The sequence below is a fragment of the Typopeltis vanoorti genome, chromosome 19 (assembly GCF_054136105.1).
Source record: "Typopeltis vanoorti isolate ZY-2024b chromosome 19, IOZ_Tvanoo_1.0, whole genome shotgun sequence".
In the NCBI taxonomy this organism is placed as follows: Eukaryota; Metazoa; Arthropoda; class Arachnida; order Uropygi; family Thelyphonidae; genus Typopeltis; species Typopeltis vanoorti.
In genome coordinates this window covers 39764742-39791339 of record NC_143567.1, presented here as the reverse complement: position 1 = coordinate 39791339, position 26598 = coordinate 39764742, and the positions used below count along the sequence as shown (strand labels likewise).

Genomic DNA, 26598 nt, shown 5'->3' with positions numbered 1-26598 from the left:
CTAAGTTTTCCTGCAGGATCTCTGCATCACCTTCATTTACCACTGCTCTTCCTAGTTTAGCATAATTATTGAATACTTAAGGAATTGACAGCGTATACTAGAATATAAATTAAATCACACTTTAATATATACTTTAAAATATTTTGGCAATGTCACGTTGCCATCTTCATGGGAACTTAAGATAAAGACACGTGCATGCAAGAACAGCAAATGAGAAACGAAGCGAGGAAGCTACCGTTTTATTAAAGTCCTGATGGTAGTCCCTATCGGGCTATATTAGGTGTTCTTGGCCTTTGGGCTGAAGCTCACCTGATGTACATTTCCCAAATTTCAGGTAATCAGGTAATCCCAAATTGAAATTTAAGCACCGTTTCTTTTCACGGAAAGCTCTCCGAATCTATAACTGTGCGAGCTACACTTTGCTACGGGAACAAATGAACGCTACACGTAATTCCCTAGCTGACTCAAACAAAGCCATTTTAGCGCTAAAGGAAGAGCTTTCTAATACGCTAAATCACAAACTTTGGTCAATTCTACATGATGTCCCATGCACTGTGGCAGATAAAGAATTCAAAAAAATATGTAGTCAACATATCAACAAGTGTGATAAATTAAAAAAGAACTCTATGTCCAAACCAAAACTACCAACCAACACTGTAGTTAACCTTTCTTCAGTTATGCTGAAGACTGAAGCACTGAACGCTTTGTCACATGGTCACAACTTCGCCATTACTACTAGGAAAATACTACTGGCCAAGGAACTAATGATCCAGATTGAACGCGGGATTCGCCACCTTCCAAACCACATCGCCAGCGATATTAGATTGGATGTAGCCTGTGTTCTCACAAAAGCAAGACCACCAAAAACCAACATATCCAATAGTGAATACAAGTCTCTGCAGGAAATGAAGAAAAACAAAGATATAGTTATCACCAAAGCAGATAAGGGGGAATGCCACTATGGTACTCAATCATACTGACTACACAGGTAAGCTTAATGCCTTACTATTAGATCAGACTACTTACTTCCCTATTGAATACAATCCCACCAGCTAACAAATTAGAAAAGTCCACAGGCTCCTTAAGAAGGTCTAACAAACTAAAACCATATAACTCTAGACTCCCCCCGTATATATGGGCTCCCAAAAATACATAAAGAAAATGTGCCATTATGTCCCATAGTGGATGGCATTGATTCCCCCACATACAAACTAGCTAAATATTTAGCCAAAGCGCTCACACACTGTACTGACAACACACCATCACACACAAAAAAAAAACTCAGCCCACTTAAAAGCCAGTGTAAAAAACCTTATACTCCAACATACTGACATAATGGTCAGTTTTGACGTCTCCTCCTCCTTATTCACAAATATCCTGCTCAAAGAAACTTAGAGCTAATCCAAGCTAAATTTCCTCCGGATATCTCTGCCCTATTTCAGTTCACAATGAACTCAGGCTATTTCGTTTGGCAGGAAAAATTCTACAAACAGATGGAGGGGACAGCGATGGGTTCACCACTTTCCCCACCCTTGGCCAACTTCTTTATGAAGACTTTTGAAGAGAAACTCTGCCCCACAAAAACCTACCATATGGCTTCGCTACATTGATGATGTGTCTGCTATTTGGCCACATGGCTTGGATACATTCCTCTCCTTAACACACTTAAACACCCAACACCCCAGAATCAAGTTCACCCTGGAAAAAGAGGAAAACAACAGCCTCTCCTTTCTAGACACACTAGTCACCCGCCAACCTGATGGAACCTTGGTTTTCTCAGTTTATAGAAAATCCACCCATACAGGCAGATACATTCACCAACAACCCCCCCCCCCCTCTCCACAACAATATGGAGACACTATTCAACAGGGCTAAACTAATCTGTTCAAATGACAAAGCCCTAACCACTAAACTAAATCACATCCTTAACACTTTCTCAGCCAATGGCTACCCCCCCCCCCCTTCACAAGAAAGATTACTCTAAATCCATCACCATTCCCTACATCTGAGGCACCTCGGAAAAAATCAACAAAATCCTAAAAAAACATGACGACCTCTTGTTACAGACCATATAGAAAATTGGCATCCCTTATCCACTCCACTAAAGACCAATCACTTCCCCTAGACCTACTGTGTATACCAGGTCCCTTGCAGCTGTAAATTGTCCTATTTCAGCCAAACAGGCAGGACAGCAAATATCAGAATCTCAGAACACAAGGACTACATCCGATTCTACCAGTACAGCCACTCTAGGCTTGCAGACCATGCTCTGGATACTTTCTTCCACCTTATTCTGTGGCGAGTATCCAGAGCATGGTCTGGATAACACACTGCAGCAAGTTCAAATATGAAAGACTATTCATGGAATCAGCCTCATCCCTTAGGAACATGCCAAACCTCAACGAATTTGGATGCATGAGACTGCCCCAAATTTGGGAAACATGCATCAGGAGAATCTCAGCCCAAAGGCAAAGAACACCTAATACAGCCCGATAGGGGCACCATCAGGACGTTAGGAAAACAGTAGCTTCCTCGCTTCGTTTCTCATTTGCTGTTGTGTAGTACTTGCATGTACGTATCTTAAGTTCCCATGAAGATGGCAACATGACGTTGCCGAAATATTGGAAAGTATATATTAAAGTGCGATTTAATATATATTCTAGTATAAGCTGTCAATTCCTTATGTATTTAAAAATCACGTTTAACCAGCATATAAGCCTTTCTACAAGAATTAGTTTAGCATAGTCAGTAAACAACTGAATATTTCCTGTCAAATCATTTCCTATATTATTGATATAAAAATTAAACAACAGAGGACCAAGTACTGAGCCCTGTGGTACACAACTAATGGATTCAACTTCTCCATAAACCACTCTGATATCTGAGCATCAGCCACCCTCTAAATCCAAATCACCAGATGCATATCCCTTTGCTCCAGTTTACGCAACAGATTCTATAATAGAATCTCTATATAAGAATTACTCTTAAATCATTTGACACTTCTTTTTCACTATTTATCTTTCATTTTATTCTTTCACACTCCTCCATTCATATCCACCAGACCACTAATCTCATTTTGTGTATGCCTCATCTCATTTTATTAATTTTCATACTTTGCTATTGCATTCCAACAATCATGCTCTCTTCTAATTGGCAATCACTCCCACTTTTGCTCTGTCATTCAGACTCACTTCTGTTCCTGCAGTCACAACCACTGTTTCTTTTTTAGTCCCTTCCATATTTACAATCATATTCTCTCACTCACCTTTCTGGCAGATACCATTCTCAGCCTTACACTCTTTTCATCCAACATTCACTTCTCATTGTAGACATTCGTTTAAATCACCACAGCATGTTAATTTATCACACTTTCTACAGATCCCATCCACTCACTTCTGCTCAATCTCACAATAAACATCTAGATTTCTCTATACATACATATTACACTCCCAACAATGGAAACTTTGAGAAATCCACAAAACTCATTACACATGATTTTTGCATTATGTCTTGTTTTGGTCTGCATTTCACTTTTGTTAATCGTAACATATTACACAAAATTCACTAAAAGACATGCTAACAACTTGAAATTGCTATGCATTTGGTTTCAGTATCAGTGATAATTTTTTGGCAAAATTAATTCAATTTTTCAATATTATTAAGAGAATTAAACCTCATCTTTAATCCATTAATTCTACAGTGATCTTCCTTACAGCCTATGTACGTACATTCTGCTTCAATATTTTCATAAATTCTCTTGCAATATAGTTGAGTACAGTTTCCAGTAATGATTTTTTTTTAAAAATAATCTGTTTTCAATCTTCAGCTATTCTGGATGTAATAAAAATGTAAAATTATAATGACATGTATCTAATGTAAACTTTTGTACAATCAGGCATCTGCTATTGGGTCACCCGCCTCCCCAAATTACATGATCCATTGTGAAATTAAGGCTTATTGCTTCCCAGGTATATTTGTGTATAGAAGGAATTTCCTATTTTTAAATTACTGATCTTAGCAAAGTCAATTGGAAAAGTTGTCAGTTGCAGTCAGTTGGACTCTTATTTTTGATGCTTTCCCCATTCTTTCTCATAGTCTTTTATTGGTTTGTTACCTATTCTAGTATTTATCATCATCAGCAAAATTCTAATATGTGCTTTTGGGAGGCAGGGGGAATATTATGATAGTACTACATGAAAAGTTTACATCATTACAAACTTCCTATCATGAATTTTCCTCCGAATTAATGCAAATTCTATTTCAGTCTTATCAGACACTTCTTACTGCATCAATCCACCTAGATATGGGTATTGCCCTTGGTACTATTCCTTTCATCCTGGTAAAAAAACACTTCTGCTAACCTTTCCTATCTAATTCTGTTTAAGTGAACATACTACCAACAATTAACTTATTCACACATTCCTGAATGCTTACAATATTAAATTCCTTCTTAATATCCTCATTTTTTAATATGATTCTCCCATTAATGCCATATGTTCACCCGGTCTTTCTCAAAACTCTCATATCTGTGATATCCAGTTTTTAATTAGTTGTCTTATTTCTAACTCAGTTCATAGATCCATACATTAAAATGGTTTGAACAGTCTTGTTTGCAGCTAGTTTAGTATTTTGGCTAAACCATTCTTTGTACTATTTTACATATTTTTTGCAATACCAGTCTATCAGCCCTCCTCCCTCCTAATTTCTCTTTTAACCAATATAAATTTATTCAGTCAACTTCAAATATGGAAATAGACAGCAGAATTAGTTTTACTAACCCTGCTGTCTATTTCCATATTTAATTTGCCATCTTCATTAATAACTGTCTAAATAGCTGAAATGTTTTAGATGATCAGTAAGTTCAGGATGCACTTTATGTTTTCAGTGTTTCTGTCTATTTTCATAGCCTTGTTCCTATTTATACAAAAAACACTGCTAATTTTCATACCAAATTTATTATAGCAGTTATTCAATTTAATTAGAGCATTCTGAAAACTGTGCTGATTTATTTTGGAATATAACACCATCATCAGTATTAAGTAAACAGCTGAGATTAACATATCCAATTTTCACTTTTCTTCATAATGTGATCCATACAATGAATAATAATGCACCCATGCCTTATACCATATTTAATATTAAACCAATTTCCAGTAATTTTCTCAATTCTAATTGCTGACTACAACTCAATATAGGATATTGAGTTATATAGGATATTTAAAAAATTTTATTATTTGTGAAAGGTATAATTTATTATTTATTTATTAAATCCTGTCATGGACTGAACCATTGTAAATGTTAAAGTATTGAATCCTGTCTATTGCATCTAATGTAAAAATAATTGGTGAGTGGTATCAGATTTCTATACTGGAATCTAAGCACACAAGTAAGATCCTAGATATATATATATAATTTACGATCTATTAACAAAATTCAATCTTAACTTCAACAATAATTAAGTAAATTGAGTCCGCACCCCTCTATACATAAAAGAATGAAAAATAACTGAATAATATTAAGATACATTTTAAAAAAATATGCAATATTCTTAATGTCACTTCTACAACAGAAACTTATTTTGAAATCTAAAAAAGACAAATCACATCTCATCTGGTTTTTGGGAACAAAATTATATCAGCTAAAAAAGAATATTCTCTCTTAAATGCATCTGGACCTCTCTTGAAAAAAAAAAAAAAAAAAAAACAGTTTATTTCTTTGATGAAAAAAATTCTCCTAAAAACCAGTTTATCTTGGAAATGACTGCAGATTTTCTGTTCTTAGTGATATGAAAAATTCAGACTTGACAAAATCTTCAAATTCAAACACTATTTAACATTCCTCCTTTTAACACCTTCTAGAAGAATCCCATAAAAATGTTTCTTTTTGCTACTTTCATCTTCAAGATTCACAATGTTTTACCTTTCTGTAAGAAGGATTCACAAGGAAAAACAACTGGACACTTAAAAATTAACTAGCTGTATCCTGCAAAACAGCCATTAAAACATTACTGCACTAATAAAATCTTTAATATCCGATAAATGTTCTCTTCCTATATGAGAAACTTCATTTATCAAGTTCCAAAGTTCCTATAATTTTCTTCCACAACTGATATTCCAGTTACTTTTGTAACATAACAGTTATACTTTCAAAATATCTTTCTTTCTGAAAGACCACTACTAAATGAACTTTTTCTTACACATTCCAAAAATTCTTCCATATCACTACATACATGTATCTCTCTCACTCACATAGATCTATCCAGCTGTTTCTTATTTGTGTTCTTTTCACTCGTGAATGCTCCAGCATGCATGATACCTCCAGTTCTGCTTCAGTTGTGAAGTGTGGGAAATCACAACCATTATGTGTTATCTTTATGCCACTTTGCTTGAAAGCAGTAAAAACCCATAGTTTCAGCTAAGTAAGCAAGTCTTAACTTATGTATTTTAAAAACAGCTGAACATGAAACTATAATACTAATTTTGGATACAGTAAACTACAAGCAAATCTTACTACTACATTCACTTCATAAAATGCTAATGCTACACACAAACAATGCACAACTATATGTATATGCATATAAAAACAAGCAATTAACCATGCAGTTCTCACAATATAAATACATAAAAATGGTAATTTGAAATGGAATATTTAAGTTTAAACTAATTCACATAAACAAAATTCTATTGAAATCTGTATGGATACACTGATGGTCAACAATATGTATTGAAGGATATAATGTCCCACTTACACAACATAATTTGTAGTGTTTTCCTCTTGATTGACCTCTTGTCATATGACATTTCCAGGAAATGGCTATATAACAAGGATCAATACAGATCCTTGTAATATTTCCTTGATTTCTTAACTGTTTTAAAGTGAAAATCTGATCCCGATAACTTCTATTTGACCTCAACCCAGCCTGTTCTTCAAGCTTCCTTTCCACAATTTTTCTTATCCTTTTCTCAAGTATTCTGATATAAATCTCAACAGCAACACTCAAGTAGGTAAATTTCTCTGCAATGAACACATTATGGTTCTTCCCACTATGTAGATGGGATTTGATCTGGAATTTGATCCTCTAACCATGCCTTCTTAGTCATGCAATGTAGCCACTAAAAAACTTTTATACCTCCATATTTGAGCATTTCTGGTCAAATATCATTTACTTCAGTTGCCTTTCCACATTTCAAATTTCTGATAAACTTTTCTACCTCAAGAAATTGATGTGTACTCCTGATCGCACTCATCTTGATTGTTTGCTACCACCCTGCAGTCGCTGCTTTTTTCATTTAGCGATCTTTCAAAGTAATCACTCCAGACATCCAGTAATCTTGTCGAGTAATCACGTAAGTAATCTTGTGGAGTTCAAAAGGAATCATATCCTTTTCCTGTTAAACTCTACAAGGACCAACTTTTCTTTTTTCTCTATTAAGAGGCATCTCTAATGATTAAAAAATTACTCTACTTCTTAGCAGAACCTTCTGTGGGACCATAGGCACAAATAAGACAACAGTCCAATTCTCCAATTTGATATTTGCCTGCATCACTCCACTTGATATTAGATGCAATTCAAGATGATTATTGTCACATTTAGTGTTAACACTATAACTACTCCTTTTCTTTGATCATTATGGCCTGAAGATAACATCTTGTATTTGTTCTTTAGAAGAATCTCACATGTTTATTTTTTAACACCCATTATGTAGCTCTAGTACTTACTCCAGAAATTGAATTCTAATGTGAATTCCATTTCTTTTCTACTGATGCTTCTTATGTTGTGCTGACAATTCTGAACTCATGATATTGAGATGGAGGTTGTTCCATCATGCTATTTTGGTTTAAGCCAATAAGAATACAATTTGGCCAGCTAAATCCCAAATTGCTAGCCGATCTTCACTGGTTCAGAATCCAGGTAAATAACTACTAACAGAGTGCACCATGAGAAGGTCAGGATTGTGTAACAGATCAGAAGCCCTGGTCATTCTTCCCATTCCTTGAAGCCAAATGGAGGCCTCATTTCTCTCCCTCCCAGCTTTGATCCTTAAGCACACTTTTTTTTTTTTGACCCTTAAACACAGCATCCATTCTCACACTATATAAATGAATATTGTAATTATATAATGTGAGAACAATATACAATCAAAGTGCATATTGTTCATTCATTCTTCACGTAAAACAATTGCATAGTTGTACTTTCTTTAATCAAGAGCACTAAATTCATAAATCAAAATATTTTCATTTTTATTTAGCAATGTCACAAAAATGGAAAGACTTAATGATTGGAGAACAAGTTGCTATTATCGAAGGTTTGGCCAGTAAGGTGTTCGAAAATGAAATAGCCAAGTATGGAATATCAACTGCAAATTTCATGAAGGATTTACTTATAAGGTTAGTATAAAGTATTTGTATTTTTTTCTTCCAGTATTACCTTTGATAATACTCAAAGGTCTACACAAGATGAGATTCCTCTTGATATCAAGCTAACATTAAGCCAAGTTTTTGGCATAAAAACATTACAACAACTGCATTTCAGAATACAAAAACTAGGGTTCCTCTTTTGCTTTACCTCGATACAGCTATTTATCTTATACAAATCACAAATCTGTCCAATTATTGAATACTGCTCTCACATTTCATTCAATACAGAAGAGAGCAATTAATTCTCTTACCAGTTTCTTACAAATTCATTCAACCCACTCACACACATACATTTAGTTTCCATGCACTTCCATGGCAATTGTTCGCATGAGCAACAATAATTCCTCCACTCTGCTAAGCCCATTGAAAACATACAGTTGCCATCCAACATCCCTTCACAGTTCAAATTATGAACTTACAGAACAAGTTTCTCTTCCTTTTCTTATGAAGAAGTTTCTTCTTTCAGAACTCTACCCATTAAACAGTATTAACATACTAGAGGCTGACCAACCAATTTCTTGTGCATAGAATCAACGTATAAAACTAGTAAATTTATAATAAAGAAATTACAGTGATTTCATTTTTTTATTAAAATGAATATTCTTCTAAAGAGAATCTGCTTAGAATTAAAATTACTTTAGAGTAGTTATTACATACCGGTTCCTTTTTAATTTTTACATTCTCTTCAACACCAGGCAACCTTTTCCTGGCATGTGTTTCTACATCTGGAGAGCCAGAACTAGATCCAGAGCTTGATGAAGATCTAGATGGAGACTTCACCTTTCTCCTAAAAAAACAGCAATAATTATCATCTATTAGTGATCACAATCAGCTTAAAGAAAGGGATTGCAGGCTTTACAGTACTACAAAACAATATTATGTATTTGACACATCAAAACACTTCAGAATAATAATTCTGTCAATACTTATTAAATGCCCACTTGCAAAATTGATTATAATGAAAATACCATTACTTGATTTTATTACAAACTTATATTGAAACATATTAAACATATAAACAAAATCACAATAAAAAAAAAACGAACATTAGCATCTGCCTAAAGGAAGACCAATGACAGGATATGATGATGATGATGATAATAATAATATGCAAATAATGTATTGAAAAGTAAGCAATTCTTATCTAATGACATTTACAGAAAATCACTTGGACTAATTAGCAAGAGAAAGAGATAGAAAAAAAACATATATACAAATAATTTTATAATGCCAAAAGATCAGCTAATAAATATAAAACAATGATGGTTAATACTCTGCAGTCCACTGTAAATACATCATATTTATGATTTAAATTTATATTGATAGTGGATCATACAATGTGAACTGTGAACTGATATGATTGTGGTGAACTGGATTGCACAGTTCATATTGCAAACTGTGCAATCCACTGCAAAAACTATTTGTAATGCTTTGAGAAAACCAATCAATCAAGGAAATCAATACATTAACATATATTTCATTTTGCATCTCACAAAATATCAGTATGTAAGGAAGAAAACTAGTAAACTTGACTCCAACAGATCACTACTACTATTATAAGTTGAAACACTGGTTAACCATTTCAGATATAGTGTGTGTACTAAAAATTATTAAAAAAGAGATCTGAAAATTACAATTTAGAATTGCATAAGAGTTCCCAGCTTATCTGATCTTTCACTTATCAATAATTATATTACATTACACTGCATTTCTAATAAACTTTCACGGTTAATATGGAAAAAATGCAACTTCAGTCAGGATTATCCATTCTTGTATACTTTACTACTTGTTAAATTTGTTTCAATTTGTCAATGATAAAATGTTATTTTCTATTATTATTTTATAACTTTGGTATATCCATTTTAACTACAAAAGATTGAAAACCGAGTATTTTAGTACTATGGATGAAAAGTAAGCTAGAAGTGATGCTCTGAAGTTTAAATTGACATCCCCCCCCCTCATTCTTTATGCCTCAATAAGCTTAAAGATTCTTTCAGCAATCTAAAAGGAATAAAAATATGCTTTATTAATCTGTTGCACAAGAAAAATCATTGCATTATATAACAAGGATCTGTATTTCAATTTTGTAGATCTGGAAAAGAGATATCATAATATGTCAAGAGAAAAGCTATTCAAAAGGTCTACAATTATATGGTGTAAATGAAATATATCAAGCAATACAGCCTACAATGGGTTATATGTCATTAGAAAACAATTCGATGTTAAATCATGTGTAAGGCAAGAGTCCATACTATACCTACTTTTAATTATCTACATGGATCACATTACTAAATTAAATAACTTCTGCAGATTAAAACAAAGATTATGAAAATGGGCATGAATAATGAAAACAACTGCATCCTGAATGAAGAACCTATAGAACAAGTAAAGCATTTCAGCTATTTAAGCACAATTTTTATTAAAGATGGCAAAGTAAAAAAGTAAAAACAGACAACAGAATTAGTAAAATTGGTATGGTATGGTAGGGAGTCAAATGAACAAATTTTATGGAAGAAATCAGAAATTAGTCAAAATACTAAACTTAATACAAATTTTAACTTATGGATCTTAAATAAGAGCCAAGTTATAAATAAAACAGCTAATCAAAGAGTAGAGACCAAAGGTATCAGAATGAGAAAAATTAGAATGAACTGGTGGCATTAATAGCAGAATCATAAAAAATGATTATATTCAGGAAGAACTTGATATGGTTGTTACTAAATAATATTTGAACAGATAATATTATTATTATTATGTGACACCTCCAGGGAGTCCAAAGACTCATCAAGGGAGAGTGTGCCAACACTATCGAATGATTGTTTCCCTTCCAACTACTAACTGCGCTCAAACTTGTTTTAACTTTTTGCAAGCCATTAGTAGCACAGGCTCTACCAATCGACCAACCCTTGCTACATATCAGGTGGTATTATATCAGCTAAACATATTAGCAAAGCAGGTGTTTTATGCCAGGATGGCAAGGGAGAAAAAGATCTAGAAAAAGAAGAATAATATCTAGATACAATGATACATTAGAAGTGCTTTAGAAGACCAAAATATAAGTTCCAACAATAATAGATCTAATTTAGAGGAAAATTTGTGATGTCATAAATATAAACTTTTCATGGAATACTATCATAGTATCCTGTACAACTGAAGGTATATATATATATAAGAATTTGGTGATTATTATTATCCCTCTTTATAATGCTTTGATATGGACCACCTCTGGACTATTTCGTTGGCAGGTTTTCTTGGGAATGTGGAATTGGTGGAGAGAATTTAGAGACAACTGATTTGTGGAGTGCTCCCTATAAGTACAGACTGAAGATTTGCAGATTACAGAATTCAGATGATGAGCAGTAAAAATTGATATGATCTAAATATTAATTTCATATACCTTTAATGGATTTTCTAATACATGACTGATCAACAAGAGGCCTCCTCGAAGTTAGGTAAGTGTGGTTAATGCACGTGGCTATTTTTTATTTTTTATTTATTTATTTTTTCCTAGCAAGTAGTAAGTGAGTAAACAAGTTGCACTTGCATGCACATGAATACATGCACACAATTCAGTTTTCATGCATGCCAGTGTCTATATTAGGTACATAAATAATCAAGCAGGTTAAATTCACAGAATTTTACTTCAATAGGTTTTTGTACTGACAACATTTTCAGGAAAATATTATAAACAAATAAACAATCTTAACAGCCATTGTTTTACAAATTAAATGACACTGAATAATACAGTTGAGTGACATATATCATTAGTCACATAATGCAAATTCTGTATATTATATTGTTGTGTAAACCAAGTATATGATTGCTCACATAATAAAGGTCTAGGATGTTACATATACTAATTAATGATTTTCAGATGTCATGAAGGCAAATAGCTTCCATGCCTTACTTAGCAGAAAACACTTATCACAATTCAGGTGCATTGCGCATTAAAAGAAACCATGAAATTGCACATCTGATAGTCATTAATTAGTATAACATTCAACTATTCTTTTCCCCATCAAATTTTTACACCATTTTATGAAACATTTTAACATGTTAACTGCCACAATATTAATTTTTTTTCGATCTTCACAGGCCACTGGGAAAAATAACAACCTGTGAAACAGATACGTATCATGTGGCTCTAGCAGAAAGTGTATGTGTGAGGTGCACTTGTTGCACACGGCAATCAAAGTGTTAAAACATAATTGTGTTACTATTAAACATAGCTTATTTTGAATATATAATTTGTACTGTTTGAATGGCTCTTCTTTAGAAGTGGCTATTCCAAATTATTAATTCTAGAATGAATATTATGATTGAAAATAACTCTCCTTAATGATGTTGCAATTGTGCAGATCTTTTGACACATTTATACATTTGTTAGTATATATATATATTGTATGCCAGTTTCAAACTTTTTCAGTAGAATTTGTTTAATATTTTCTATACCATGAATTGTCTTCATGGTATAGAAAATATCTGAAAAAGAATGTTTTCATATTTTGATTTTATAACATTTGCTTTTAAAAATAACATGCATGGCATAAGTAGGTTCCTTTCTATACCAAATATGTATGAATATCTAATGATATTTCTATTTCATGATCATATGCTATCTATAAAAATACCAAAATAAAATTAAGCAATCTTAATCAGTAGTTCTTTCCCCAATCCGATCTCTAGGAATATACAGTCCCACTTACATATGATAGTATATGCTACTGTAACCTATATTTTTTACTTATATTTCTACAACTTTTCTTTTTTTTACTTTAATAAAACACTGATTTGCAAACTGCTGCATTTGTATTAAAATTATCAATCAATTCATTGAAATTGCAGTTCTTTTTTTATACTGGAACTGAATATTATTATTTTTATATAATGGATAATTTCCATTCTTGTTTTCTCCAGTCATCAAAAAAAATTACACAATATACAGGGAAACCACAGTCGCTCATTCCATAAAATACAGACCTACAAGCTTCTGTAAGAAGAAAATTCGAAATCCTGTGATGTGATATTTCTCATATATTTCAGTCTCAAATAAAGCTGACACATCACCAGAGTTGGAAATGCAGATTTTGCATAATGCTTCACAACTGTGTTTCATTTTTTTCACCTCAGGTTATATCCAAAAACTATACAAGTCTTGCCAATCATTTGGGCTTCACTTGGATTTACTGGAAATAAACTCCATGTTTTTTTTGGGTATTTTACCATACTTCCTACTATAAAATTTTCCTTTCATTTTGCTTGTGCCTATGCAATAAAGTAGTGGTGGTGACGTGAGAGGATTCCGTCACTATACTATGTATTCACAAATCTCCTCTACCCCCCCCCCCCTCCCCACAGACACACACCCAACTGGAGCTCTTCATAAATCTGTACATGCATAATTAGAGCTTATAAGATATGTAATTCATTTGCTACCATATCCATCATAATACAACTAAACTGGATATTTGTCTCTAACAAATTTGTATTGGTGGCTTATTCTTTCCCCCAAAACATGTCAGTCATATGCAAATTATATATATTTGGTTAATGAGGTTTGAAATATAATTACTTACACCTCTGAAAATTTAAAAATACAAACATAGAATACAAATATAAAATTTATTTTAATTATTGGTTCCTTGTTTTGTAAGAAGAGAGGTAGAATAATCAGGAATGTGACCGACATGCAGCAGTTGAATGATTGGAGGGCATGTGAAAATGGCTATCAGTTTAACATTAGTAAATGTTACACACTTTAGCATAATGAGATATCCAATGAGTATTATAATGGTGGGATTATACTAGAAAAAATTGATTAGGACAGGGATCTTAAAGTTTTAGAAGATAGAAAGTTGAAGTTTAAGGGCCATATAGCAAAGACTGCAAATACAATTCTAAAGATAACCGCAATGAAGAAATGAAATGAACGTTAACATATAAGGAAGTCATTTTGCCTCGTTACAAAGCTTTGATATAACCTCATCTGGACTACTGTGCACAGATGTGGTATCTCTCATGGTTTCTGAGGTGGTGTGGATACGGTGGAGAAAATTCAAAGGAAGGTGAGAGCTGTCAGGACTATGGAATGGAAAGATTGAGAATTTATGGACTACAGACACTAGAAAACAGAAGAAAGAGAAGTGATATGATAAAGACCTACAAACTTCTGAGTGTCATACAGGATACTGGTAAAAGGAATTTTCGATTTTATGGAGAGTGAGGAGAGGAAGAGAACATTATGGAAACTGAGAATGAATGCAGTCAGGAAAGGGGTGAGAGCTAGAATTCTCTCTCAGAGAGTGGTGCATGATTGGAATGGAATGTCCTGCAACCTGTTGTATAGACAACAAGTACACTAAGCACTTGTATATGTAAATTTATTATGACATATTTAAAAAAAATTAAAATACAAAAGTCAAATTTCAAAATCTTTAAGATCACTAACTGGTAATTAGTTTACGGAATTAACAACACAAATGAAGTATATTAATTAAAGGTAACTTCAATGAATCACTTCTATATTTCAACAACGTCACATTGTCATCTTCAGGAACATAAAGATATGGTATGTGCACGCAGGCACTAACACAAAGCAAATGAGGAAGAAAGCAAGAAACTAATATTGTTCCTAAAGTCCTAATGGTGCCCTCTTGTGGGCTAATTTGGTAGTCTTGGCTGTTGGGCTGAAGTTCTCATAATGAAAGTCTCCCAAATTTGGGGCAGTTTCATGCACTCAAATTTGTTGAGGTTAGGAACGTTTTTTAGAGCTGCTGAAGATTCTTTGAATAGTCTTTCGTATTTAAACTTGCTGCGATGAATTATTTTTGTTTTTTTCCAACGAATTTTATGGTGGGTATCTAAGGCATGGTCTGCCAGCCCAGAGCGGCTGTACTGGTGAAACCGGATGTAGTCTTTGTGTTCTGAAATCCTGATTGGCAGTTTTAAAGCCTGAAGCACTCACTGCACTTTCACGTGGTCACAATTTCGCCCTAGCTCCTAAAAGGATACCTGCTGAAGAAATCATGATCCAAATAGAGCGTGGGATTCGCAACATGCCTAACCATATCGCCAACAACGTAAGACTGGATGTAGTCGGTGTTCTGACCAAAGCCAAACCTCCAAAAACCAACTTATCCAAAAACGAATATGCAGCCCTACAAGAATTGAAAAACAACAAAAACATAGTAATCACCAAAGCTGATAAGGGAAGTGCCACTGTGGTGCTCAATCAAAAAGACTACAAAGGTAAGCTAAATGCTTTAGTACTAGACCATACTACTTACCTCCCCATTGAATACAATCCGACCAGCTCTCAGATTAGAACTCTCCACAGACTCCTTAAGAAAGTCACTTCTTGGCATGTGGAAGTCACCAACAAACTTAAACCTTATAACTCTAGACCCCCCCCCCCCCGATTATATGGATTCCCAAAAATACATAAACAAAATGTGCCATTGCGTCCCATAGTGGATGGCATTGATTTCCCCACATATAAATTAGCCAAAACGCTCACACACTACACTGGCAACACACCATCACACATAAAAAACTCAGCCCACTTTAAAGCCAGTATAGAAAACCTCGCACTCCAACACACTGACATAATGGTCAATTTTGACGTCTCCTCCCTATTCACTAATGTCCCACTCAAAGAAACCCTTGAGCACATCCAAGCCAAGTTTCCTCCCGATATTCTCAGCCCTATTTCAGTTCACAATGAACTCAGGCTATTTCGTTTGGCAAGGAAAGTTCTACAAACAGATAGAGGGGACAGCCATGGGTTCACCACTTTCCCCACCCCTGGCCAATTTCTTTATGGAGACATCTGAAGAGAAAGCCTTAAACTCCGCCCCACAAAAACCCACTATTTGGCTTCGTTATGTGGATGATGTTTTTGCTATTTGGCCACGTGGCTCAGACACACTCCACTCCTTCCTAACACACTTAAAGAACCAACACTCCAGAGTCCAGTTCACCTTAGAAAAAGAGGAAAACAACACCCTCCCCTTCCTAGACACTTTAATCACCCGCCAGCTTAATGGATCTTTGGTTTTCTCTGTTTACAGAAAACCCACCCATACTGGCCGATACATTCACCAGCAATCTCCCCCCCCCACAACAATATGGGGTTATAAAAACACTATACAACAGGGCAAAATTAATCTGCTCAGATGACAAGGCCCTGACTACTGAACTAAGCCACATCCTCAACACTTTCTTAGCCAATGGCTATAACCCCAAAAAAAATCCAAAAATACTAAAACCAGTAAACCACAACCCCCCTCCCCCACAATAAAGATTACACCAAGTCTATCACCATCCCCTACATCCAGGGCACCTCTGAGAAAATAACCAATATCCTCAAAAAATATGACCTTACTTCCTGTTACAGACCATATAAAAAGTTGGCATCCCTTATCCACTCTACCAAAGACCAACCACTTTCCCTAGACCTACCTGGTATACACCAGGTCCCTTGCAGCTGCAAATTGTCCTACTTTGGCCAAACAGGCAGAACAACTAATATCAGGATTTCAGAACACAAAGACTACATCTGATTTCACCAGTACAGCCATCTGGGCTGGCAGACCATGCCTTAGATACCCACCATAAAATTCGTTGGAAAAAAACAAAAATAATTCATCACAGCAAGTTTAAATACGAAAGACTATTCAAAGAATCTTCAGCAGCTCTAAAAAACGTTCCTAACCTCAACAAATTTGAGTGCATGAAACTACCCCGAATTTGGGAGACTTACATTACGAGAACTTCAGCCCAACATACAAGACTACAAAATTAGCCCACAAGAGGGCACCATTAGGGCTTTAGGAACAATATTAGTTTCTTGCTTTGTTCCTCTTTTGCTTTGTGTTAGTGCCTGCGTGCACATACCATATCTTTATGTTCCTGAAGATGGCAATGTGATGTTGCCGAAATATAGAAGTGATTCATTAAAGTTACATTCAATTAATATACTTCATTTGCGTTGTTAATTCCGTAAACTAATTACCAGTTATGTCTAACCAACGTATAAGCCTTGCTACTTTAAGATCACTATTGTACGAGACAGATCCAGTAATACTGGATCTATCTCGTACAATAGTGATCTTAAAGTATCTATCCCTTAGTCCATCTGCAGTATTACTGCAGATGGACTAAGGGTTAGGTAATCCGATTCCTGTGATTTGAGTACAAACAGTAATTTCAAGCTATTTCAAGGCCTCTAAAATAAGCAGATACACTATAGAACAGTAATTCTCACCTAAAGAAATTCAGAGACATCCATGTCACAGTCAGATTCACTATGACAATAATATTAAAAACCACAAGGCATGCTTTCATCATCCTACATAGAAAAAAAAAATTCTTCGGAACTGTTAGGGCAGATATCAAGAGCAGATAGGAACTTCGGAACTGTTAGGGCAGATATCCTACAAAAACTCCCCCCATCAGTACTTGTCTAACAGTCTAACTTAAGTATACTCTGGTACTTGAGTTAGACTAATGTCAGGTATGCAAAAGTAATTATTTATCCAATTTTCCAAGTTTATTCTAAATCTAAACAATATTATTATTATTACATGACATCTCCAAGGATGTCCAAGAACTCATCACCTACTGCCCATCAATAGAAGAAAAAGGAGTTTTTTTTTAGATGAAAAAAGATGAAAAAGAAATTTACTTTGCATTCAAGTTTTTCACTTGGATGCAAAGTAAATTATAATTGCTGAGAAATTAAATTCTTGTTTAACCTTTAACCAGGTGTAAAGTTTTAACCAAGTTGCATATGAAGTATCTTCACAACTAAGCTACTTGTATATAGAGGCTGTTGACTTCACATCAATTGCCTCAATATTCCCTAATTCCTAATATCCCTAATGAAATGAAAACACAATGAAAGAATTAAACATGGGGAGGGTCGGCGTTTTTAAACTTGGTTATAAATGAAATTAAACTTGCCAAGAAATTATATTCTTGTTTAATCCTTTATCTAAGTAAAAGCAAACAGGATTTGCATGTGAAGAATTTTCAAAACTGGGCTACTGGTATACAGAGGCTAATGACTTCACATTAATTGCGTTAGTATCCCATAATACAAAGCACGCATCCCTTTGGACATGTATAATAACATGCATTAAGGGAAGGGTCACTACCTAGACCGATTTTGATCTTTATTGAGGTCTCATCAGTGGAAGCCAGATTCAGAAAGATATTTGGCATTTGTCAGCACAGCAAATATAATTTAATTGGAACCAATGAAAAAGCTTTCTACAACTCTTTTTATAAGATAAAATATTTTAGAGTCTGAAAACCAAGTCATTTTCACTAATTTCAAAACACAATTTTGTCTCCACACACACACACAAAAAAAAACTCAGATCTTCTCCCTTTGCCTTTAATAATAGCACTAAGCTCAACAATCAAGATCCAATCACTTTCTCTTCTTGGAAGGACACTCTGGTCTTTCCTGATACAAGCAATTGTATCAGGAAAGACATTTTCACTTCAACAGCATCATCAGATTCCAAAAAACTTGACATCCTTTTTCACTTAGTCTTCACCTACCAGCTATTAATACCATAAAAATCCTCAATTTGCCAAACCTTAGACTACTACTCTTGTATTTAGATGGTGCACTTACTAGCCGTCTTGATGCTGTTCATCATCATCAAATTCCTGCCATGTACCCTCAAGGGGTGTACAGGATATGATAGTACTACATGAAAAAAAATTACATCATTATTAATTTCCTATCTACAATTTTCCTCCAAATCAGTATGTTACTTGTCAAGACTCCAACGTTATCAGATCTTATATTTCTATCGTCTAAAGCACTTTGTACCGTATCAATCCACCTATATCTTGGTCTTCCTCTGGGTCGTTTTGCTGCCAACCTGGCAGAGAACACTTGTTTTGCTAATCCTTCCTCGCCCATTCTGTTTAAGTGACCATACCACCTGAGATTAGCTCTGCTAACACATTCCTGGATGCTGACAATGTCAAGTTCTTTCCTAATATCCTCGTTTTTAATATGATGTGCTGTCATCACTGCTTGTTTCATTTAGCAGTTTTTCAAAGTAATTACTCCATACTTCAAGGATATCTTTTTCTCCCGTTTTCATGTCACCTTTATCATCTCTAATTCCTTTTACAGCACTCTTTCCTGCATTTTTAAGCTTCTTCAACAACCTCCAGAATATTTTGCCACCTTCTTGATATTTATTTTCTATATTCTTGCCAAAGTCCTCCCATAACTTTTGTTTAGCTAGTTTTACACAGTGTTTAGCATTCTTGCATTTGTCTCTATATTCTCTAAGAGCACAAGCTGACTTATTTGCCAGGAACTTTTGATATGCTTTCTTCTTTTCCTTCACTGCCTCTTTAACTTCCTGTGTCCACCAGGGAGTTCTGATTTTTTTATCCTTACAGACAACCTCACCACATGCCTCTCTGGCAGAATCAATCAATGTTTTCTTCAGAGTTTGCCACTGAATCTCCAAGGTTTGATTCCTGTTCTCAAACTCTTTCATTTTTTCTTCAATAATCTTTGTGTATTTTAGTCTACAGTTCAAATTTGAGAGCTGCTCAACTTTTATTCGCTTTAAAACTTTCTTACATGTTATTCTTTTCAATATGAAATTGAATTTTATCCTGCTCAAGACTAAATAGTGATCACTTCCAATTTCAAATCCTCTGTACACTCTGGTGTCCTGCACCAGGGAGAAAACATCACTATCAACAATAACATAGTCAATGAGACTTTTCTTATTCCTAACCTCTTCTCTCCATGTGAATTTGTGTACATTGTTATGTTGGAACATGGTGTTAGTAATAACCAGTCCATGTCCTGAGCAGAAATTCAACAGATATTTGCCATTATTATTAGTTTTGCTCTTTTCTCCAAATTTCCCCAAAATATTTTTGTATGTCTCACAATCATTTCCTACTCTGCTATTTAGATCCCCAACAAGAACCAACTTTTCCTTTTTCATTGTGTCAGTTGCTTTTTCTAAAGCCTCAAAAAATTCCTCCACTTCTACCTTAGTAGAACCTTCTGTGGGACCATAGGCACAAATAAGTCTCATTGTCCAGTTCCCCATTCTCATATTTGCCCACATTACTCTACTTGAGACTGACTGCCATTCAAGAAGATTAGCCTCGTATTTTGTGTTGAATACTATGGCTACTCCTTTTCCTCGATTGTCATTGCCTGAATGTAACATTTTGTATTTATTGCTCAGAAAGATCTCACCAGTTTTTGTCTTTTTTGTTTCAGTCACCCCTATTATGTCGATCTGGTAATTATCTAATTCCTCAGCTAGCTCCATTTCTTTGCCATTCAGGCTTCTTATGTTGATAGTACTGATCTTTAACTCTGGTGATGTTGAGTTGGGGTTTGTTTTCAGATTTGTTCCAGTAGCTGACCTTTCGCTGTTCGCCCTGGTTCCCTGGCGAAAACAACAGGGGCCTTGTTTAACCGGGCGACGCCCCAGCCAGCATGAAATTCTGTCATGTTGTACCATCATTTTTCATTTGGTTTAACCAATAAGAATACAATTTGGTCGGCTAAATCCCAAATTGCCAGCCCATCCTCGTTCATTCAGTATCCAAGTAGATACTCAACAGGGTGCACCACGAGAAGGTGAGGATTGGACATTAGGTCAGAAGCCATGGTCGTTTCTCCGCATTCCGTTAAAGGCTATGTGGAGGTCTCTTCTCAGTTATACAGCTTTGACCATTCAGATGTGGGCAATTCAGCTTTTCAGACTTCCCAGCTACTGTCTCACAGATGATCCACTTTCACGTCTTTTCAACAGATACTTTCACAGGCACTATTCAGCAGAACTGACTCCCATTTCTGCTGAACCTTTAATAATACAATTACCTAACCTTCATTTAGAATTCAACTGCTAATGCACTGGATCTGCTATTACCATTCATGTTTTCCCATCTAATCTGTTCTCCAGAAAAGCTTTCCCTCATGAAGAATATCCTATAGATAAACTCAATCTCTCAAAAAAGATTCCACCTCTCTTAACTCCTGTCCACAAATGGCATCAATCTGCTAAACATCCTGAAATCTCTCATGTATGGGAAGGATATAAAAAATGAATACTGAGCAAACAATAATGGGCTAAAATTTTGAGAAAGAGGTGACCAAACAATATTCTATATTGGGATTCCACCTCTCTTAACTTCTGTCCACAAATGGCATCAATCTGCTAAACATCCTGAAATCTCTCATGTATGGGAAGGATATAAAAAATGAATACTGAGCAAACAATAATGGGCTAAAATTTTGAGGAAGAGGTGACCAAACAACATTCTATATTGGGTAATAGCAGAAAAACCAAACAAAATTTATAAGTAAAATTTTAAACAAAATTTAAAAGTAAAAAAAGGAATTTGGAGTGGAGCAAATTTAAAAAATTTTATGAGCAAGAGATTGGAACTACTTAAAGAAAACTGCATCTGATTTACATAAACATATTTAAGGTGAAAACTATGATATGTCAGATCTCCTGAAGATCAAAATTGTTCCTATTTGGTAACAGATTAAGATGAATTACACTGGCCAAGAAAAAAAAATTTTTTTTTCCTGCTGATTATGATCTGACACTTGTTTTTTTACTAATTTGGGTGCGCTGATTTCAAATATCAAACCTATTTTTCTCTATCACGTCAGGTTTATCCTCTATGGCATTTTCTTTTTGCTAATTTGTAAGTTTTTGATAGTTTTAAGGAGGCAGTACTATTTAGAGGATCGAAAAAATCGATTTGTTAATATTATTCTCTGAAAGTATGTACTTTTAAAAATCTGTTCCTAACCTTTTATCAAGAAATTCAAAAAATTCCCGAAGATATAGCCTATTATTCAAAGCGGTGTGCAGATCAGAATTAGAGTGCTCACCACTCTCGCTTGTTAGTAAACGAATAAATGCGTAAGAACCTGCAATGGCACGTACTGGTGCTTTGAATGCGAGAGAGGCTGATAACCGACCTAATACATTTAGGTGATGAAAAGTAGGTGATGACAACTGCCTAAAACAAATGAATGCTATATGAGTCATAGCGAACAAAGAACGATCGAAATCAGTCAATTGTTAATCGATCGTGAAAGTATGATGAGCGCTTATAACGTTTCAATAATGTCTCTGGTTTTTTTTTTTTTTTGTCTTGTTAATTGCATGCTAGTTGGCAGTGAAGAAAATACATCATGTCTACTACTCGAAATTGTGTCAATAGTGTAGATTCCTTCTGCTACATTTGTGGCAGCTTTACCATTCCCAGTCAAAGGACAAATATCACTGATTTCGTTAAGAAAGTGTACTTTGCAAACTTTGACGTAAAAATTGCAGATCAGGACAAGTCATGGGCTCCAAATAAAGTGTTTAAGTCATGTGTAGAAAATTTACGACAGTGGAGCAAGGGAAAACGCCAAAAATTAACTCTTGGCATTCCAATGATTTGGCGTGAACCAAAAAATCACGTAGATGATTGCTATTTTTGTTTAGTTCAGACTTCTGGTTATAATAAGAAGAATAAGAAAAAAATTGTGTATCCAAATCTTGACTCAGCAATTCAGCCAGTTGCTCATTCCGATGAAATAGCCGTGCCAATTTATAAAGGACTTCCTTTACTTGAGAACGAGCGTGATCGGTATATGCGAGATGTTCTTGAGGAGCAAGACCCGGATGTTGATTTAGACAATGAATATTTAATTTCTAGTTCTGGACTACGTTTTACTCAAGCAGAATTGAATGACTTAGTAAGAGATTTGGGCCTATCAAAGGAATCATCGGAATTGTTAGCTTCAAGATTAAATGAAAAAACTTACTGGAGCAAGATACTAAGATAACTTTTTATTGTTGCAGGGAAAGTAATCTTGTACAATATTTTAAACATAAGCGTGTGGGTTTGTTTACTGTAACATTGTGTCAGGTTTACTAACTGAAATGAGTGTTGTACAATATCATCCAAATGAGTGGCATTTATTTATCGACAGTTCAAGCAGAAGTCTCAAGTGTGTCTTACTACACAATGGGAATGTATATGGCTCAATTCCTATTGGCTATTCAGTCCACTTAAAGGAAACATATGAGGACATTAAAAAGGTTCTGAGATTATTAAAATATACAGACCATAACTGGATAATCTGTGTGGATCTTAAAATGGTGAACTTTTTACTTGGCTTTCAAAGAGGATATACAAAGTTTCCGTGTTTTCTATGCTTCTGGGATAGTCGAGCTAGAAACCAACACTGGAGTTCAGAAATATTGGCCTCTTAGAATATCCTTAAATGTTGAAGAACAGAATGTTATAAATCAACCTTTAATCGACAGAGAAAAAATCATTTTTCCACCTCTAAACATCAAACTAGGTCTTATGAAGCAGTATGTTAAAGTTTTAGATTTACAAGGTGACTGTTTCCAATACATATGTGAAAATTTTCCACGACTTAGTTATGAAAAAATTAAAGCCGGTGTATTTGATGGACCGCAAATTAGAACTTTAATGAGAGACCCAAATTTCATCAACTCTATGAACGAAATTGAGAAAGAGGCCTGGACTTCATTTACGATGGTTGCTAATAATTTTCTTGGAAACAAAAAAGCATGCAATTACAAAGATCTAGTGGAAACAATGCTTGAAAATTTCCAGCGCCTAGGTTGCAACATGAGCATAAAGCTTCATTTCTATATACAGTCATCTTGATAGATTTCCCGAGAATTTAGGTGCTGTAAGCGATGAACAAGGTGAAAGATTTCATCAAGACTTAAAAACTATGGAAGATCAGTACCAAGGAAGATGGGATTCTCACATGATGGCCGACTACTGTTGGAGTATTCGAAGGGATTGCCAAAACAGAACACACAGCAGAAATTGCTACAAACAAAAATTTATTCCCTGAAACACATGTGTAAGTAAAATTATTTTTTTTATAAATATTCTTGTAATTTTTAATGAATATTGTTAAGTAGTTATGTATCTAATTATCGCCTCTCTCGCATTCAAAGCGCCAGTACGTGCCATTGCAGGTTCTTATGCATTTATTTGTTTACTAAAAAGCGAGAGTGGCGAGCGGTTCGATTCTGATCTGTGCACCACTTTGAATAATAGGCTATATCTTCGGGAATTTTTCGAATTTCTTGATAAAAAGTTAGGAACAGATTTTTAAAAGTACATACTTTCAGAAAATAATATTAACAAATCGATTTTTTTGATCCTCTAAATAGTACTGCCTCCTTAAAACTATCAAAAACTTACAAATTAGCAAAAAGAAAATGCCATAAAGGAAAAATCTGACGTGATAGAGAAAAATGGGTTTGATATTTGAAATCAGTGCACCCAAATTGGTAAAAAACAAGTCTCATATAAAAGTCAGCAAAAATTGTGTTGGACTGTGTTATTAGACATCATCCTGCACTGATTTAAAATCACTGCATTTCCAAAATTTGATCCATTATGTCAGCTATACATGCTTACATAGTCTGGTTAAGGACTGATTAACTGCACTCATAAATACAGTTTGTACCAACTTACCTCTTAATCAGGTCAAAAAAAGAGCTGTTTGGCTGCTGTAATGCAAAAGTGCAATAATTAACACTATAAAAATGAAGAAACAAATAAATTTATTAAAAGCTTTATATTTAAAAAATATTACAGCATTTATAAATGTGAACCTAAACAAGAGATAATACTATTTTTTACAATTCTATATTTTTTGAACACCAGATCCAAAAGGTCTTGATTTTTGACCGGAAGGAGAGGGAGGACAGGTGCCATCTGTATTTTTTAAATGTAGTAGGTGGAGATATGATGTGATCTCAAGCATTCACTGCTCACCAAAAATCTTACAAAGAAATGTCTATTACAGAATACTGATTCAGAAAATACTGATTCATTAAGTATAAACATAAATTCCTGTTTATACTTAATGTTTTATATTGTACTATACGTTATGGTATATAAAGCGATATTTGTTTGCTACAGATGCTTATTTATAATAGAATCATTTCTTATACTGTTGTAAACACTTAAATCTAAATTTCCTTTTATGAAATATTATCATGATCAGTAAAAAAGAAATCCTCTGTCACAAAAAGACCATCTACTCCCAGTTTCTGAAACAGCATAAGATGCAACTGAATTTTCAGCTAAATTCTAAAATTTCTTTGCTGCACAATATAAGGACAAACTGTTTGTAATGAATATTATTTTCTTGTCCCCTAGAGATCTCACAGGAATCAATCAGTGAGAAGTATATTTGCATATAGATCAGTCAATATTTATTATTACGAAAGCTAAGAATTTACACTCTTCAATAAGTATGAATCCATAACTGAACTGAAAATTTATAATAGCTTGTTTTAAATATAAAGTTTTTATTAAAGTTAAACTGTAATATTCATTTCTCATAATTTCAAAGTTTACCATTTGCAATACAGCTTTTTTTTTCTTTTTTTTTTAATGGAAAACCTATTCATGAGAGGTTGGTCAACTTATAGTATGCTAGTACCATGGATGGGCAATAAAGAACTAATTCACATTTGACTTGAAAAGCTGTGGGTTGTATTCCTTGGAAAACAGGTGTGGTAGAAAAATGTTCCTCTGGAACATTTTTCTACCACACCTGTTCCAGTTGTAAGTCAGCAGTTAGAATTGAAGGAAGTACAAGAAGATGGTTTAATGTTAAATCTGGTCTGAGACAAGAATGTACATTATCCCCTCTGTCATTCATTATCTATATGGATCACATTATGAAGGAGAGTGGTATTAAACATGATATCAAAATTGGGAGTGTTAATGTCAGCTCTTTGCTTTATGCAGACGATGTTATACTTCTAAATAAATCCGCTATATGTCTGCAAGATTCCCTGCCTAAATTGAAAAAAACTGTTGTAATAGCTATGGTATGAAGGTCAGCAATAAAAAGACAAAGACAATGAAAATAGGCAAAATTGTTGAAAATGTCAACTGTGTTGTGAACGGAGAACCTGTGGAACAAGTAAAACATTTCAGCTACTTAGGCACGATTTTTAGTGAAGAAGGTAAATTAAATATGGAAATAGACAACAGAATCAACAAAGCTGGTATGGTAGGAAGTCAGTTGAATAAATTCATATGGAATAAGAGTGAAATTAGTCGGAACACTAAATTAGCTGTATACAAGAC

The 26598-nt window shown here is 34.3% G+C and overlaps 1 protein-coding gene across 3 annotated transcripts in view; it reads right to left on the bottom strand.

Annotated features, from left to right (window-relative positions):
• LOC150096016 (uncharacterized) overlaps positions 1-26598 on the bottom strand; it is a 381411-nt gene that overhangs the window by 135262 nt on the left and 219551 nt on the right. For all 3 annotated transcript variants that reach the window (XM_090409077.1, XM_090409078.1, XM_090409079.1), the window contains one exon: positions 9076-9205. In XM_090409077.1, coding sequence (XP_090265203.1) covers positions 9076-9205 — 130 coding nt within the window. The remainder of the gene's footprint in view (positions 1-9075; positions 9206-26598) is intronic.